Below are 20,118 nucleotides of genomic sequence, written 5' to 3'. Positions count from 1 at the left end.
TAATTTACTGCTCTGTCAAATATACTGATCCTTACATAAAACCAGATATGTGTTTGTTTTCTATAGGAAATAAATGAGTGTAGTATTTAGGGGCTCTTACTCCTAACTCAATGTGATATGATTTGTAATACCAAATTGAGAGCATCAGGATATTTCTGGTTTCATTGTTTCTACAAAGCATGTCCCAGTGAGGTGAGAAATTTGATATATCACACTCTGGAGAAGCACAAGGAAGCATTTTTTTTGTGCTCTAAATGTGTTTATCCTACCATGTTTGATTTGATTATTATTCTTTATAGACCCAAATTTTAAAAATTCTAACAATTGCCAATGAGACAATCCGGTTTAATTTGTGTGGAAACATATATACTAGATTTTTAACATTGTTTACTTGTCGGGGGACAGAGGAGGTACAGTGAATGATGGGGTGGAAGAAAGAAAAAAGAAATGTACAAGTTAAGTAAAAATGTATTAGTGTAGGTTCTAAAGCAAGAAAGACATTTCAGCACAAGCTGGATGGAATAAGTTAGTGGGCATGATAGAATAGAGAATCTGGAAATTGACTGAACTATTCTCTCAGAACTACTAGTTAAGTGTTATCACCCATAACTTGGAAAGAGTGGAGACTGAAGTCAGAACCTCATATGTATTCTTCATGGTTAGTTCTATTTAACTATATCCAGTACATGATAATTGTTCTTATAGGGAAAAGAAGTAGCTTTTAATGAATCATGGACCAAACCCAAGATTAGTTGTTTCAAATGCTCTTGCGTAATATTTAGTTGCATCAGTATATTTTTTAAAACAACATCTTGTACTCAAACCTTTCAGAACTTAATCCTAGTGGCTTCTTGCCCAGATTTTCTAAAGAAGCAGAGGAAAAAAATTGAGATTCTCTGTATCATTTTCCCAGGAGGATTCTGTGTCAAATGAAATGAGCAGCGTTCCAAGGTCTATGGTACTAACTTTTTTGAAACCTACACAGTAGAATATATTCCTCAGAACTTAGTAAAAATGCTGCAGATATATCTTTTTTCTTGGGAAGCAGTTTACAGAGTGTGAGGGAAAACACTGTTGAAGAGATCAGCAAAGCTACTTGACATTAGGCAAATCACTTCTAAGAACTTGAGTTTTCTCCTTTGTCATTGAATGAAGAATCAGCGAGTTTCCCGATCACCTTCACAGTGTTCTGTCTTTTCCCCTGCTTCGCATAGATGCTTCCTTTTCACTCCATGACCACTCTGTTTGGTAGATTCTCTCACATCTACTACACACTAAATTTTTGCAAATACTTTATTCCCTAAAGAATGTCTGTCTGCTTACATTTTTCTTATCTCCCCATTCCCACATCACCTCCCTCCCCTCCTGGTAGATTAAGTTCTGTGAGAGGAACCACAGTTGAGAGTATAGACTCTGAAGCTGGACTACATGAGTTCTACTTTTGCTATCTACTTGCTGCATGAACCTGGGAAGTTACCTTACTTCTCCTTATTACCTTATCTGCAAAATAGAGGAAATAATGGTACCTACCTCCAGGTTGTGAGGATAAAGAAGTTAAAACTGCGTTAACACAACTAGGGTTATTGTTGTCTGATGTTCGGCCCATTGTCAGCGTGCAGCCTATCAAATTCATGAGGGGAGGGACTGACTGCGGTTAGTTCTCCACTGTGTCCCCTGAAGTTTCTGATGGTCTGTGTTTAAGTGTATCTGTACAGTGAGAAGTGGGTTAGGTGGTGGAAGTGAGGCCCTGAACATTGTTAAGACTTCTAGCGTGGGCATAAAGAGCCGTTAAGAGATCCTTCTCTGTCTCCTGGATAAATGGATCTGTTTACTCAGTTTTTTTCTATTTTATTTTACAAGTAATAAAGAAAGATAATGTAGTACAGTAATGATAATCACAAGTTTTGTATCCAGACGGACACAATGTGACCATGGGTTAGTGACAAAAAAATCTTTCTAAGCCTTAGCTCCTCATTCATAGAATAGGGTCAATCACACGCCTCAAAGGGTTGTGAAAATTAAAGGGGGTTCTGTTTGTAAAGTACCTAGAACTCTGGCCTGCGTTCAGTAAATGGCAAATGTTATATTCTTCTTTTAGGTAAAACCCAACTTTAACTGCAGGTATCATTTTATTTTATTTTATTTTTTTTGTAATGACATTTTGTAAGAGTGATAACCTTCTGCAGTATCACAGAACGTTAGCCATAGAAGGGAACTGCGAGAATACCTACTCCACTTTATCCGTTATCCAGATGAGTAAACTGATCTAAACAGAGATTAAGTGGCGGTATCGAGTTGTCTCTTACTTTTTTTGTCTGTGCTCTTTTAAATTAACTAATTAATCAACCTAGGATATTGTGGGCACTCTCTTACACAGAATGCATGACAGAAACATTAAACTGAATGTTTATTGAATGAATGTTGGAAAAAAAATCAATAGATAGCGAGTACTTATTATGTCACCCTGTAAGACAGTGGGGACATTTATAAAATGGCCAATTGTCCTTGCTTTAAGGCTCTCATGACATTCTAAGGGCAGATAAGATACAGACTTTTTTTTTTTAGGTTTTTATTTATTTATTTTAATTGGAGGCTAATTACTTTACAATATTGTAGTGGTTTTTGCCATACATTGACATGAATCAGCCATGGGTATACATGTGTTCCCCATCCTGAACCCCCCTCCCACCTCCCTCCCCATCCCATCCCTCAGGGTCATCTCAGTGCACCAGCCCTGAGCACCCTGTCTCATGCATCGAACCTGGACTGGCGATCTGTTTCACATATGATAATATACATGTTTCGATGCTATTCTCTCAAATCATCCCATCGTTGCCTTCTCCCATAGAGTCCAAGAGTCTGTTCTTTATATCTGTGTCTGTTTTGCTGTCTTGCATATAGGGTCATTGTTACTATCTTTCTCAATTCCATATATATGCGTTAATATACTGTATTGGTGTTTTTCTTTCTGACTTACTTCACTTTGTATAATAGGCTCCAGTTTCATCCAACTCATTAGAAATGATTCAAATGCATTCTTTTTAATGGCTGAGTAATATTCCATTGTGTATATGTACCACAGCTTTCTTATCCATTCGTCTGCCGATGGACATCTAGGTTGCTTCCATGTCCTGGCTATTATAAACAGTGCTGCGATGAACTTTGGGGTACACATGTCTCATAGACTTTTAGCAATATTTCACACCTTTGACAATTCCTTTTTGTTTAAATACTCTGGCCTGGCCCATTGGGTAACTCTTTCAGCTTGTGGCTTGAGGCTCTTATGCATAGTATCTTGTACTCTAAAAGCACCATTTTGGGCTCTGTTACTGTAAAGATAAGTTGGTATCTACTTGCCTAATTTCTACTGAGAAGTATATCCTTTGCCTAATGGTTTACAATTTTAAGCATGGTTTTTGAAAATTAAAATAGCAATTCACAAACCAGAATTGAATCAACAGGCAGAATTTGGAAAGTATTTCTGACAGTTATAGCTTTTTTCCCCATGTCTTTTGACTGACTGACACATCTATCTGGTTAGTTAATTATAACATGAGCATGAACAAAAAGGGAGAAAATGGATATAAGATTTGTTATGGTGGGAGGAGTCCTTCTAAGACATGTCTGTTCCTGAGCTGAGATATTCTCATTTATCTTAATCGTTCCTTAACTACATGCTAAATTCCAAATTTGAATCTTCATCCTACTTTCCAAACTTCATTTCACACTTTTCATGTAATCCAGTGGAAAACACACTCTCTTAGAGGACCTGAGGAAATCTGGGATACTTAAGGATTTGAAAAGAATAATAATTATATCACGATAACTCCACTGCCCAGATTCCTGGGTCCCCTGATAGAATTTCCCTTTTCAGAGAGAAGTGAACAGGTAGGTAAAAAAAGAAACACACCATCTTTGCAAACTTTAGGAGAGGACAACTTAAAAGAGGTCTTAGAGTTTATATGCAAGTAATCAAACCATTTAAGGAGAAGGAAATGGCAACCCACTCCAATAGTCTTGCCTGGAAAATTCCATGGATGGAGGAGCCTGGTAGGCTGCAGTCCCTGGGGTCGCAAAGAGTTGGACACCACTGAACGACTTCACTTTCTTTCTTTCTATAGTTCCCTTTGGAGAAGGAAATGGCAACCCACTCCAGTGTTCTTGCCTGGAGAATCCCGTGGACAGAGGGGCCTTGTGGGCTACAGTCTATGGGGTTGCAGAGAGTTGGACATGACTAAGCAACTAACACACACACAAACCATTTAAGAGACCTCATTGTCAACCATCTTTGCATGAAATGTTCCCTTGGTATCTCTGATTTTCTTGAAGAGATCTCTAGTCTTTTCCATTCTATTGTTTTCCTCTATTTCTTTGCATTGATCACTGAGGAAGGCTTTCTTATCTCTCCTTGCTATTCTTTGGAACTCTGCATTCAAATGGGTATATCTTTCCTTTTCTCCTTTGCTTTTTCGCTTCCTGTCTTTTCACAGCTATTTGTAAGGCCTCCTCAGATAGCCATTTTGCTTTTTTGCGTTTCTTTTTCTTTGGGTGGACTCTGGGAGTTGGTGATGGACAGGGAGGCCTGGCGTGCTGCGGTTCATGGGGTCACAAAGAGTCGGACACAGCTGAGCAACTGAACTGAACTGAATTGTCAACCAAAAGTATCAAAAAATTACCTGATTATTTTACCTAAGAGTGACCTAGAATTACCTAAAAACATTACTTTCATACCCCTTCCCCTACCCAATTGCTCCCTCTGAGCATATGGAGAAACTGGAAAATAGTGAAACTTGAGTTATTTATTTATTTTTTAAATTGAAGATAGTAGGGTGTGTCTTTATGCTGTTGGGGATATTCCAGTAAAAGGAAACTGAAAGTTTTAATTAATTCCTCCCACCATTAAACTCAGGCATATGTCTTGTCAAAATAAAAATTTGATGTTTTTAAATTAGCCATGCCATTTGAATAACAACTTTCCTGTTTCCACTGACAATTCTGTTTACTCAGGTTGACAGGGACATTGTTTCCTAGTCATGGGTCCTCAAACTGATGAACAAGGGTAGTTATTCTCAAAATTCACCAATTTGGCATAGTGACACTGATTATCTTCTTACAATAAAAATCAGCCAACCAATGAGCAAAACTAATTTCTACTTACGTACTTTTAGGTTAATAAAAAAGGAAAAACTGATTATTTGTAGATGCAGCTTATTTTTAAGAGAAAAAATATTTTAAAGTATGCTGCATAGAAACCAAGTTCCGAAGAAGAGCTGTTGTTTGTTGTTTTTTTTGTTTTTTGTAACTGTAAAGTTTGGGTCTTATTGAGTATAAGGATGGATCAGTTTAGAAATTAGATTGATTCAAGGCTTTCTGAAATTGTACATCACTTTCATTATTTGCATTGTTTACAAGTTTCCTTTTATTTTCCTTTGAAAGACATTTAGCTATTTATGAGGATACTTTTTTTTTAATCAGAGGAATTTCTTCACAAAATTAAAAATGTTTCAGTAAAATCATTTCAAATTGTATTGTGATTATTAGGGCAATCCCACATTGTTATAAAATGTTTAGGAACAATGGGGAAAACGTAATTCATAAGCTCACCGCTGTAACACAACAAACATGATTAATATTTTATATTTCTCATTAGACATTTTCATATGTATAGTTTTTCAGAGGTAAGTCAATGAGTGAATACAATTTTGTGATTCATTTTCACATAAATGAGAGCATACAATATATGCTATTTCATAGATTTTATCCTAGTTTAATAGGTTCTTATACTATCCCTTGTATGAATATGAAATTATTTTTATTATTTTCATATATTATTACTTGTTAATTAATACTGATTTTTTAAAGCTTAGGCTGCTACACATTTTTATTTTTTTAAGGCTGCACCATGTGGGGTCCTAGTTCCCCAACTAGGGATCAAATCTGTAACTGCTTCACTGGGAGCATGGAATCTTAACCACTAGATCACCAGGGAAGTTCCTGCCACCCATTTTTTATTGTTTTATATATATATTTAAATGCATATAATTGTACATATATTTTATTAAAAATTTTTGAATTTTGATTGGATTTCCTCCTTCCTAAAGTTCAGGAGATTTAAAATAAACTCAACTACATTTGACTTGGCCAACTATCCATACTTCATTTATTTCCCTTTTGAAATGACTTATTTGTATCACACATTTTTGTGTTCATGGGAAAACAAAATGAACAATATAGTCACAGATGCAAGCACAAACATTTCAAATTATATAATTTTGAAATTGTACTATCTGACTCTGGATTGTGCTACAATTTTTTGCTTTTTAACGTGAAAGTATATAAAGATAAACAGCTATTAGCTGAAAAGAAAACTAGGCAAATACTATTTTTTCTTAAGTATCAACAAAAACTTGCTTGAAAGTAATGATATCATAGTATATAAAAGGTAGACAAATACAGTTTTTGCTTTCTTCAAGAGGACTTCAGAATTCACTTTGTATTTAATAGCTAAAGTGATATTGTGACAGGCGCAAAAATACAGAACCCTTAAAAACTTTAAAACAACAAACGAATTTTTTTCTGATTACATTTTAAAGCCACACATCAGTTTTCTGAGAAGTTAAACATGAGAAAACAAAAACACTTCCTTATTTAAATATATGTTTTCATAACACTAAGTCACCTATTTAGATTTATTCAGTTTGTTAAAAATTCAGTCAAGCAGCCAAGCACCTTATTTAAACAATATCAAGCATATTACCTAAACATTAACTAATAAGAGTTTCAATGAAGTTTTGATAAAAATAACTAGAAGTAACTGCCAACCAAAATTTCTTAAGCTTCTGTATTCATATGCTTTATGATACAGTCAAAATTTCAAAACAAAAACAGAACTTACCTATACATCTTAATCCTTAATAACGAAGAAGTCCTTTTTTTCTGCCTATGCAACTGCTCTGAGGTTTCCACTCAAATGAATGACTCTCATATGTTATATGTGATCTATGAAAGAACTGAAGCAAAGGAGGAAATTCCACACAATTAAAACCTAACTTGTTAAACAAGTCTGAAGGAATCAACTTGAACCAATCATATGACTTGTGGAATGGATCAGAAAGAGACAGGAAATCTTACAAATCAGTAAAAATTTTATTTATACTGGTAACTTGTAATTAAACATAACAGGTGATACATATTTCGTGAAAGGCTATAACTATTCCATAGGCTGCAGCATCATAGTTTTTAAGTTAAAAAGGATGTGACACTCTTGCACATGTTATCATGTTATCACACACCTTATTTTTTGCCACAGCAGGCCAAAGGCTATCAGAAAATGCTTTCCATAGATTAATTGGTAATACTCCTTTCTCTTTGATAAAATTCTCTTTTTCTCATAGCATTTGAAATATTCAGAGAAGTAATTGAGTATTTATACAAATTTGTGAATAAGTAAGAAGAACAATTGAAACTAAAATTCATTTAGTCTTTCTCTGAGTATATCTTTAAAAAAATATTCTAACTCAGTATTGCAATAGATGAGTGGGCAGCAGAGTGTAGAATGAGAATTCTATGTAGAATAGCATGGAAGTGAGAAAAGCTATTTCTGTTTATTGTATTGGGAAGGATAGGAGATAAATTTGGAAAGTTATGCTGAAGTTACTTTGTGAGAAATAATGAATACTAAATTATTGGAATTGTATAACAGAATTAGGAAATTTGAATTTGGGTTTCAACATTTTCACCAATTAATTGTGAAGCTTAAGCAAAAAATTACTTAGGCCTTTATGAGTCTCATTTACTTGCTGAAAAAATTAGATGCTGATTACATGGTCTTCTATAACTATCATGTAAATCATGGCTAGCTAATGAATTCACTCCAGAACTGTAACTCAAGAAGTGTTCAATTATGCATTTTTAAAATGTAATGTGCAAAGCTTTGCATAAAACAGGAATAGGTAGATATAAGGGATGGGGTGGGGAGGGAGGTGGGAGGGGGGTTCAGGATGGGGAACACGTGTAAATCCATGGCTGATTCATGTCAATGTATGGCAAAAACAACTACAATATTGTTAAGTAAATAGCCTCCAACTAATAAAAATAATTGGGGGAAAAAAAGAAAAAAAAATCAAAATTATTAAAAAAGTTTATCAAAAGCAAAAACAAAAAGAAAAACAAACAGGAATAGGAATGCATGGGCTCCTCCCTACCATTCCTGCATACATTTTCATATCTCACACCTGACATTCTGACCTTTGTTTTTTTTAGTAAAAAGAATAAGACAATATATCAAAACAGTTGAACAAAGTTACCTAAACAAACCATTTTTATTTTACATGTTAGCTTTGACTGAACAGATCTTTTTCACAAGTTATATTATAGTGTATAACTCTGTATTGTGCTTTTTATGCTCAATATTATTTCATAGGCATATCCTTGTGTTACTAATTTTTATTTCTAATGGCTTCATATTATTTCTAGTAGCTATGTATGTATCCAGTAGCTGTTTAACTGTATTATAACTTATTATATAAGTTATATATAACATTATACATTATATTAAATTATATATATACTATGTATTATATGAAGCAATATTACAGTTTTTTATTTTAATACAATTTCAAGTTTACAGAAAACTTGCAAATATAGGACCTAGATCCATCAATTGTTAAGAATTTTAATGACTTTATTTTAATCACATGCAGCCATATGGAATATCACACCAAATAGATTCATCATAAAATACTGAAACCATCTCCTAATATGAAGTATTTTGACCACCTTCATGAACATGCTTTTGTAACCCCATTGCTAAATATTTCCTTGAAATAAATGAAAATGAAAACTGTTTATTGGGGCAAATTATTTAAATATTTTAATGACCTTTAAAATTTGCTTTTGTTTCAGTACTTTTTTAAAGATGTGAATTATATTGTCTTCTGGTTTTTGTTGACAGCACTTTTCCTCCAACTATACGTGTTCTTTCTTTTCCATCTCTGTATTTCCTAGAACAATCAGCAAAGTCCTTTTTAATGAGAAGGTGCTTAGTCAACACATATTGTTTGAATGTCTAATAACTAAATGAATTAATGCAGATTCTGGTGTCCCCTCACTATTCACACAGAAATTGGGAATGAGTCAGGGGAAAGGTATGGGGAAAACTGCATTCAGTCTGAAAGCATCTTCCTGTTTTCCTGTGATGAGCTCAACACGGAAGGAGAGGTGGGGCATGAAATTACGGTTTGTGAAGCAAAGCGATTGCTCTTAACAAGGACTATTTCAAAAGATGTTGACTCTTAATTTTCAGATCCTCAAGGAGTGGCAGGATAGGGCTTGACCTTTTCTATTCTACAAGGGGCAGCCATTGCAAGAATAAAGTGTGTAGAACGACATTGTACAAAAAACATCAGAATCCTCTTCTTGTCTGCCATGGGCTTGATTTTATTCTTACAGCTGTGCATTCATAAGACTAAGTGTGACCTAGGACTGACAGGGACAGGCTCCAAGGAAATAGATGAGCTCACTTATTTAGATGGAGGATAAATAATGTAGTGCACACACTGCTGAGGTTGGTTCTTTTTCCTGCCATGGCTGAGGGGGGAGACTATGGCAAAGATAGTATCTCCAGGTACACAAATGTCTGAAAAAAGCTCTAGCTTTGAGAGATGTATGAGTCATTCAATTGAACCTGTCATAATAATAAGAGCAGAAGAAAGCAACCAAAAGGCAGATGATCTAAGAAGGTGTGGGCCAGGGTGTTTTCTCTAAATTTGGAGTTTGCTTAGTCATCATGTCCATGGCGGCACAGTCATACGGCTATAGTTGGTAATGAATTTGTCATGACCTCCTTCATAGAGTTATTATATAGATAGAAAAAAAGATAATGGATGTGCTCACCATTTGAAAGTTGTAAAGTGTTGTTTAAATATGCACGTTTATATTTACTGTAAGTTTAAAAGTTGGCTAGTAACTTGATTTTTTCACAAGTTTTATTTTGTGGGTTATGACCTGTAGGCAGTGAGAGGTAAGGGGACATATGCAGATAAGTATGTTCTATTATGTTTCAACTGGAGAAGGATATGGCAACCCACTTCGGCATTCTTGTCTTGAAAATCCATGAACAGAGGAGCCTGGGGGCTGCAGAGCCTGGCAGGCTACAGTCCATGTCCATTGCAAGTTGGACACATCTGAGGGACTGAGCTCACATGCATGGACTATGTTTCAAAGGCTTTTGTCTATTCAAAAAGCATGTGATAGAGTACATTCTTTGGAGTTAGAATATACCTGGAATCAAATCCTTGTTCTTCTACTTACCATCCAACAGGATTCAGCAAAATTATTTATCTGTGTATGCCTCAGGTTTCTTACATGTATAAATGATGTTAAAGTACCATTCTCATGGAGAAGTGAAAATTCTAAGAAATCAAATCAAATGAACTAACCAAGATAAACCTCTTGGCAATGCAACAGTTATGTGGTCATTCATTCTGCACTGAGTCTCAAGGCAGTATTTTTGTACATGTGTAGAAGTCACAATTACTGAGAGGTGGAAAGCACAGACAGTTTGAAAATGGCCCTGGGTGTTTCTAAAATACACTCTTTCTTAGATTCACATTTTTGACTGTGATTTGCCAAAGTAATTTTATTTCTATAGCATTCCTTCAAACATGGTTTAAGAAATCCAAAGCTTACTAAAAATCTGTAATTGCTTTTATGTTGAGAGCCAGCTATTTTCTTATGCTTTTCACATGTAAATTTTTTTAAGCCAGTTTCTGATAGTAAGGGGTCAAAGAGGCATCTTGGTCATAAGCCTTTTTATCTTGTTAAAGGAAGAAACTTGTTTTCTTTACCCTTCGCCTAAGCTCTACACATCGGTTGCCCTTGGGCTGCCTAGACTTGTTTTCTCCTATAAAGAGTAATTTCCATCATCCTACATATATATGAAAATTTGACTCTTACCGTTTTCCTTCACATTCAGAGGGACAATCAGGGCAAATAAATATAATACATATTAATACACAATGTAAATTATCTCATCAATTCAAAGGTCTAGTTGGTAAACTCAAATTAAGTGATCTTTTATTTGGTTGATGATAGGAACTAGTGGTAAAGAACCTGCCTGCCAATGCAGGAGATGTAAGAGATTGGAATTTGATTACTGGGTTGGGAAGATCCCTGGGGGAGCACATGGCAACCCACTCTAGTACTCTTGCCTGGAGAAGCCCATGGACAGAGGAGCCTGGCAGACTGCAGCCCATATGGTCTCAAAGAGTTGGACACGACTAAAACGAATCATCATCAGCAGAAACACTATGAATACACATAACCATTGTAAGTATCTATTTAAAAATTTATCCCATTATCAATTTATGACTTTTAGTCTTAGCTGGCTCTTCAGTACTAGCCAGCGATACAGCCAGGTTTCTCTGATCAGTGCTTTGTTGTTGTTGAGTTGCCAAATTGTGTCCAGCTCTTTGTGACTGCATGGACTGCAGCATGCCAAGCTTCTCTGTCCTTCACTATCTCCCAGAACTTATTCAAACTCATGTCCGTCGAGTCAGTGATGCAATTCAACCATCTCATCTTCTGTCGTCCCCTTCTCTTCCTGTCCTCAGTCTTTTCCAGCATCAGGGTCTTTTCCAATGAGTTGGCTCTTCACATCAGGTGGTCAGATTATTGGAGCTTCGGCTTCAGTGTCAGTCCTTCCAATGAATATTCAGGGTTTAGTGTTTACAAAAATCCATTTTGTATCTTATCTATTCTTCTGCAAGTGTTTATTTTCTATCCCTTGTTTCTACCTTTGCTTTCAACAGATGACTTAGAGTTCTACCATTGGAGAAAAAGATGGAAGCCTCCAGGTGGACACTCCATCAACTACTTGTCATTGAATTTTATGCCTCTGCCTGTATCCTTCCTTTTATAGTGGAAGAGGTTTTTGTCCTTTGTTGGGAGGCTATTTTTTTCACTTGTTCTTTATATGCACATCTTTGTGCTTCTTCTTCCTAATCTGCTTCTGCAGTACCTTCCATCTCTATAAGTCACCTCCCATTCACCTAGTTTCTCAAACTAGAAATCTGGGTGTCATCCTTGTCTCCATCTCTTTCTCAGTGCCTTATGCGCATAAACAGCTATTGAAACCATTTCCCCTTGTCCTTATACCCACTGCTAGTACACGACCCCAGCCACTCTGATCTTTCAGCTGGATTACTGCCACAGTTTCTGATTGGCTTTTCTGCCCATAATATTTTCCCAATCATCTAGTCTCTTCTTGACACTACGAGAGTGATTGTTACAGATTGAGTTATGTTGTTACCCTCTTAAAAAGTCTTCAGTAGCTTCCCTTGCAGTTAAGAGAGTTTATTCTCCTTAACTCAGGTGGCAGAGTCCTGAAGCGAGCTGAACCTTGTCTACATTCTCACCCTCCATCCCACCCTCTTATAGAACTCTACAGTCTATACACTGAATATCCTTTGTTACTTGAATACACTGCCCTCTGTGTCTCCTTCAGTTCTGTTCCTGCAGCTCTCCCCATTGCTTTATGTCTCTTGTGATACATTTCTTAGTTTCCAACTCTGAATAGTCTGTCAGGACTGCTTGTACACTTCCCTCCATGAAGGCTTCTTCACCCTTAGGATAGGTTGCATGCTAAGTCACTTCAGTCATGTCCGCCTCTGCCAGGCTCCTCTGTCTATGGGATTCTTTAGGCAAGAATACTGGAGTGGATTGGCATTCCGTTCTCCAGGGGCTCTTCCAACTAGGGATTGAACCCGCATGTCTTGATGTCTCCTGCACTGGCACACAGGTTCTTCACCGCTAGTGCCACTGGGAAGCCCCAACAAATAATTTATTATTATTACTGTTTTTGTTGTTCAGTCACTCAGTCGTGTCCAACTCTTTGCGACCTCATGGACTGCAGTATGCCAGGCTTCCTTCCCTGTCCTTCACTGTCTCCTGGAACTTGCTGAAACTCATGTCCATTGAGTCAGTGATGCCAGCCAACCATCTCATCTTCTGTCATCCCCTTCTCCTCCTGCCTTCTATCTGTTCCAGCATAAGGGTCTTTTCCAATGTTTCACTATTTACTTATTTACTTGGATGTGCCGGGTCTTGGTTGTGGCAGGTGGGATCTAGTTCCCTAGCCAGGGATTAAAGCCAGGCCTGCATTGGGAGTGTGAAGTCCTAGCCACTGGACCACCAGGGAAGTCCCTAGGATAGGCTGGCTTCTTTCTGATGTGATCCCATATTTGTTTGCTTCTCCTTTCATATTCACTACAGCACACTTTTATTTTTATTTTTAATTAGAGGATAATCACTTTACAATATTGTGATGGTTTCTGCCATACATCAACATGAATTAGCCACAGGTGTACATATGTCCCCTCCCTCATGAACTGGCCTCCCCCCACCCCCATCCCACAACCCCCCATTCCACCCTCCCTTCCCACCCCTCTAGGTTGTCACAGAGCACTAATTTTGGGTTCCCTACATCATACAGCAAATTCCCACTGGCTATCTATTTTAGAAATGGTAATGTATATGTTTCAATGCTCTTCTCTCAAGTTATCCTACTCTCTCCTTCCCCTACTGTGTCCAAAAGTGTGTTTTTTATGTCAGTGTCTCCTTTGCTGCCCTGCAAATAGAATCATCAGGACTATCGCTCTAGATTTCAAAATATGTGTTAATATATGATATTTGTCTTTCTCTTTTTGACTTACTTCACTCTGTATAATAGGCTCTAGGTTCATCCATCTCATTCGAATGGATTCAAATACATTCATTTTTATAGTTGAATAATATTCCACTGTATATATGTACCACAGCTTCCTTATCTATTCAACTTCCCATGGACATCTTGGTTGCTTCCTTGTCCTAGCTGTTGTAAATAGTACTGCAATGAACATTGGGGTACATGTGTCTTTTTCAGTTATGATTTTCTCAGGGTATATGCCCAGTAGTGGGATTGTTGGGTCATATGGTGGTTTTATTCCTAGCTTTTTAAGGATTATCCCTACTGCACTCCATAATGGCTATATCAATTTGTATTCCCACCAACAGTACAAGAGAGTTCCCTTTTCTCCGTATGCTCGCCAGCATTTATTGTTTGTACAAATTTTGATGATGGCCATTCTGACTGGTGACAGAATGTGACAGATTCTACAATGACAGATTTTATCTTCTTGGGCTCCAAAATCGTTGCAGATGGTGACTGCAGCCATGAAATTAAAAGACCCTTGCTCTTTGGAAGAAAAGCTATGACAAATCTAGACAGTGTATTAAGAAGCAGAGACATCACTTTGCCTATAAAATCTATATAGTCAAAGCTATGGTTTTTCCAGTAGTCCTGTACAGATGTGACGGTTGGATCATAAAGAAGGATGAGTGCCGAATAACTGATGTTCTCAAATTTTGATTTGAAGCAAGAGTCTAGAAGACAGTTGGGAGTCCCTTGGACAGCAAAACGACCAAACCAGTCAATCCTTAAGGAAATCCACGCTGAATATTCTTTGGAAGGACTGATGCTGAAGCTGAAGCTCCAATACTTTGGCCACCTGATGCAGAGAGCCAACTCATTGGAAAAGGCCCTAATGCTGGAAAAGACTGAGGGAAGGAGAAGGGGGCAACAGAGGATGAGATGATTGGATGGCATCACTGACTCAATGGACATGAGTTTGAGCAAATTCAGGGAGATTATGAAGGAGAGGGAAGCCTGGCTTGCAATAGTCCATGGGGTTGCCAAGAGTTGGATATGACTTAGCGACTGAATAACAAGTCTGACCAGTGTGAGATGATAGCTCATTGTAGTTTTGATTTGCATTTCTCTAATAATGAACAATGTTGTGCATTTTCATGTGTTTGTTAGCCATCTGTATGTCTTCTTTGGAGAAATGTCTGTTTAGATCTTCTGCCCACTTTTTGATGGGTTGTTTATTTGGCATTGAACTGCATGATTTACTTGTATATTTTGGAGATGAATCCTCTGTCAGTTGTTCCATTTGCTATTATTTTCTCCCATTCAGAGAGGTGTCTTTTCACCTTGCTTATAGTTTCCTTCAGCACATTTTTGAAATCATTCTACAGTAGACCATAATGGCCTATGGGAAAAAGAACTGCTATACTTTGAGAGCCAATCATCTGTAACTAGCATGTATAACTAGGTTAATTAAAAGAATTATTGAATGAAATAAGGAATAAAAATTTACTTCTCTCTGAGGTATTATAGCTATATTTGATCCGCTTTAAAAAAATCACTCCTGTAAGACACAAGGAGGTCGCCTTCAGATCATCCTTCGAGACAACCTACTCAGCTGCAGAGAGTATGAGGGCGTGTGTTTTACAGCACAGATTTCATTTTTATTTAGTAAAGTGAGGGTAGTAGATCAAAAGATGATTGCCATTGATAGAAAAGATAGTTTGTTATTTATTGCTCCCGAGAAGGGGACATGCACATCACGCAGGGTCACACGGGGAAGCACAGGGTCACTCAGAGTCAGAGGGAAAAAGGAGCAACTGTGTACTAGAGCCTCCATCATGATTTCCATCAGAAGAACAGGCTTAAGACTGTTTGAATAGTTTCCGTGGGCTCTGTGATACAGGGGCTGTGCCCAGTTATCTGGTACCTGACTCTGGCATGGGTACACTGTAACTGTGAGTACACTGTTCCATGGCAAAGGAATAATGGCCCAGAGTGTAAGACTTCAAAAAAGGAGGGGTATAGGCTCTGGATCGGTCAGCTTGTGTTTGTGGAGTACATACTCACTGTGTTGTTATTTGCTGTCTCTGGGAATTAGCTAGCCCTGGAAGAGGCAATTCCTCCAAGGGTCGACAAGCCCTCAGATATCGAAGTATCAGAATAAAAACATATGCTTAAAATAACCTGACAGACTCTAGCCGTTAACTTTGTAGAGGTTTGCCTCAGTTTTCAAGCTCAAAGCACTTTTTTTTTTTTTCTGGGTAGCCCTCAGTCTGTGATTGAGCAATGTAGTGGCATAAAGGTCATTTCCACTTCGTGTGGATTTCTCAACAGGTACTCCTTTTCCTATTTGGAACCAGTCTGTTGTTCCATGTCCGGTTCTAACTGTTGCTTCCTGACCTGCATACAGGTTTCTCAAGAGGCAGTTCAGGTGGTCTGGTATTCCCATCTCTTTCAGAGTTTTCCACAGTTTATTGTGATCCACACAGTCAAAGGCTTTGACATAGTCAATAAAACAGAAATAGACATTTTTCTGGAATTCTCTTGCTTTTTTGATGATCCAGTGTATGTTGGCAATTTGATCTCTGGTTCTTCTGCCTTTACTAAAACCAGCTTGAATATCTGGAAGTCCATGGTTCACATATTGCTGAAGTCTGGCTTGGAGAATTTTGAGCATTACTTTACTAGCCTGTGAGATGAGTGCAATTGTGCGGTAGTTTGACCATCCTTTGGGATTGCCTTTCTTAGGGATTGGAATGAAAACTGACCTTTTCCAGTCCTGTGGCCATTGCTGAGTTTTCCACATTTGCTGGCATATTGAGTGCAGCACTTTCACAGCATCATCTTTCAGGATTTGAAATAGCTCAACTGGAATTCCATCACCTCCACTAGATTTGTTCGTAGTGATGCTTTCTAAGGACCACTTGACTTCACATTCCAGGATGTCTGGCTCTGGGTGAGTGATCACACCATCGTGAGTATCTGGGTCATGAAGATCTTTTTTGTACAGTTCTTCTGTGTATTCTTGCCACCTCTTCTTAATACCTTCTGCTTCTGTTAGGTCCCTACAATTTCTGTCCTTTATCAAGCCCATCTTTGCATGAAATGTTCCCTTGGTATCTCTAATTTTCTTGAAGAGATCTCTAGTCTTTCCCATTCTGTTGTTTTCCTCTATTTCTTTGCATTGATCGCTGAGGAAGGCTTTCTTATCTCTCCTTGCTATTCTTTGGAACTCTGCATTCAAATGGGAATATCTTTCCTTTTCGCTTCTCTCTTTTCACAGCTATTTATAAGGCCTCCTCAGACAGCCATTTTGCTTTTTTGCATTTCTTTTCCATGGGGATGGTCTTGATCCCTGTCTCCTGTACAGTGTTATGAACCTCCGTCCATAGTTCATCAGGCACTCTGTCTATCAGAGTCTAGTTTTTTGGGCTCCAAAATCACTGCAGATGGTGATTGCAGCCATGAAATTAAAAGATGCTTTCTCCTTGGAAGGAAAGTTATGACCAACCTAGATAGCATATCTATCTATGCTAGATAGAGACATTACTTTGCCAACAAAGGTCCATCTAGTCAAGGCTATGGTTTTTCCAGTGGTGATGTATGGATGTGAGAGTTGGACTGTGAAGGAAGATGAGCACTGAAGAATTGATGCTTTTGAACTGTGGTATTGGAGAAGACTCTTGAGAGTCCCTTGGACTGCAAGGAGATCCAACCAATTCATCCTAAAGGAGATCAATCCTGGGTGTTCATTGGAAGAAGGACTGATGCTGAAGTTGAAACTCCAATACTTTGACCACTTCATGAGAAGAGTTGACTCACTGGAAAAGACCCTGATGCTGGGAGGGATTGGGGGCAGGAGGAGAAGGGGATGACAGAGGATGAGATGGCTGGATGGTGTCACCGACTCAATAGACATGAGTTTGGGTAAACTCCAGGAGTTGGTTATGGACAGGGAGGCCTGGTGTGCTGCAGTTCATGGGGTGGCAAAGAGTCAGACACAACTGAGCAACTGAACTGAACTGAGCTGAATGTTTACTCATTGGAAGGACTGATGCTGAAACTGAAGCTCCAATACTGTGGTCATCTGTTGCATATAATAGACTCATTAGAAAAGACCCTGATGCTGGCTAAGATTGAACACAGGAGGAGAAGAGAAAGACACAGGATGAGATGATTGGATGGTATCACTGACTCGATAGACATGAGTTTGAACAAACTCTGGGAATTGGTGATGGACAGGGAAGCCTGGTGTGCTGCAGTCCATGGGGTTGCATAGTTAGACATGAGTGAGTGACTGAATGGAACTGAATATTTACTCCAGAGTTTCCCAGATGATCTGAATTTTTGTCAGGTTGGTGTTGCCATCTGATGACTTTCCCTGACAGATCCTTCTTCTCTTCTCCTTTGACAGGTTTTAGTTCTCAATAAACCTTTTCTCTTTTACTTTGTCAGTTTCTGCTACCCAGAAAGGCCAATTTGTAGTAGGTAGTACTGAAAGAGCTCCAAGGAAACAGAAGTTAAGATGAGATTTGGGAACTGGATCAATCACCACACAGCTGGTAGTGAGAACTGGATACTAGGTGACATGCCAATAGCTTCCAGCACAAGGTGGTGGTATGATTGTATGATTGTTACAACTTTCAGCCCTGGTACCAGGCCAACATGACAGTAAATGTGAGTGCATGGACCAGGGCCAATTTATGCATTGAAAGGAATGAGGGTGAGGATGATACACATAAAGACAGTGGAACTGTACGGTTGCTACTAGTTTGCATATGTGTGCAAGAGGTGGATAATGAAAAGTTAAGGGCAATTAACATAACTGAAAGCTGAATATGAGATCCAGAGATTATCCTCAGTGGATTGAGAAGCTCTCATCTCATGCAGTGGGTGAGCAGGAAAAGCTGAATTCAAAGCGCAGGATTGGATAGAGTGTCTGAACTCCAGTGATAGTTGGATGCTCAACATAGACAGGTCTACTGATCTGGAGTCAGAGAGCTAGTTGGTAAAACTTGGGACCTGAACATGGGACTGGGCTAGATAACCTGAAGTTTTTGACTCTGTAGACTTTTGTGTTGTTGTTGTTTGAGCCTTCTGAGTCTGCAGAAGTGAGTTTTCTCTCATTTGAGAGCTAGCATTGTCCAGGCATGGGCTTCCCAGGTGGTAAAGAATCTGCTTGCCAGTGCAGGAGTTGTAAGAGACACAAGTTCGATCACTGGACTGGGAAGATCCCCTGTAGGAGGGCATGTCAACCCACTCCAGTGTTCTTGCCTGAAGATTCCCATGGACAGAGGAGCCTGGTGGGCTACAGTCCATGGGGTCACAAAGAGTCGGACAAGACTGAAGCAACTTAGCATGCATTCACGTTGTGCAGAGACTCCACACAGGCCTCTTCTTTACAACTTGGTAGCCATTCTCTCCAGGAGCAGCAGGCATCTCCTCTCCTGGCTGCCAGGCCAGTTACCAAGCTTAAGTCACAGTAGCGGAAATTCCTCTGGAGAGGTGAGGCAAGTAGGAATATTTTGTGAGATAAAATTACATTAAGTATTAGCTAAAAACATGTGTTTTCATTTTTGTTTTTAGATGCTTTAAAGGAAACAGTATATACATGTCTAAAACAGAATGATTACCCTGTTAGGATTAAGATATATAAAATCTCCCACCAAAGGAAGAAAGTACCTAGAAATATTTATTAAGGTCTTTATTGCTGAGAGTGGGTGCGTGTTTGGGGAATAAAATAAAGATTATGAAGAAATTAGCTCAAGAACATGAGATAAATGATAGAAAGTTGATAGCGTTATACCAAATGTAAAAATTATGCCAATATACATGAGTAGTTTTGACAGATGTAGTAAAAAGTAAAGGCTCTCTGATGGTTTTATTTTTTCTGCTTTGTGTTTTATTTTATTATTTTTTAAAGTCTAGACAGGATTTTGTTTTTAAAATTTTTTTAATATTTTAAGACTTTTTATTTTGTATTGAAGTATAGCTGATTAACAATGTTGTGATAGTTTCAGGGGCACAGTAATTGGATCCAGTCATATATACATGTATCCATTCTCCCCCAACTCCCCTTCCACATGCATGTATAAAACATCATGTATGTATATATAATATATATACATGCAACATTAGCATAACATAGTGTTATGTTAGACTGCCACATAGCTTTTGTTTGTTCAAGATTATTTAAACCTATATTTAACAATCCATTTGATTTAAATTAACATAAGTGTACTGACTTTGTATGAGTAATGAACTCTTTCACCAAGCTGTGAAATATGTGATGGTAGGGAGGTACTTGAACAGAGTTTGAGGTCATTTGGAACCATGAAGGTGCATCATAACATTCTTTTGACATAAAGATAACAATTCTCACTTACTGTTTAAATAGCTTGTACTTGAGTTTTGTTTTTTTTTTTCAGTAA

The 20,118-nt window shown here is 37.8% G+C and overlaps 1 protein-coding gene across 1 annotated transcript in view; it reads right to left on the bottom strand.

Moving 5' to 3' along the window:
• The window catches only part of TMPRSS11D (transmembrane serine protease 11D), a 52,758-nt gene extending 45,855 nt beyond the window's left edge, over window positions 1–6,903 (bottom strand). Inside the window, exon 1 of the mRNA XM_065914133.1 lies at window positions 6,896–6,903. Coding sequence (XP_065770205.1) covers window positions 6,896–6,903 — 8 coding nt within the window. The remainder of the gene's footprint in view (window positions 1–6,895) is intronic.
• Window positions 6,904–20,118: the final 13,215 nt, after the last annotated feature.

The sequence above is a fragment of the Muntiacus reevesi genome, chromosome 22, assembly GCF_963930625.1.
Source record: "Muntiacus reevesi chromosome 22, mMunRee1.1, whole genome shotgun sequence".
NCBI lineage: Eukaryota > Metazoa > Chordata > Mammalia > Artiodactyla > Cervidae > Muntiacus > Muntiacus reevesi.
The sequence above is the reverse complement of the archived record's forward strand: the minus strand, read 5'-3'. Positions and strand labels throughout refer to the sequence as shown.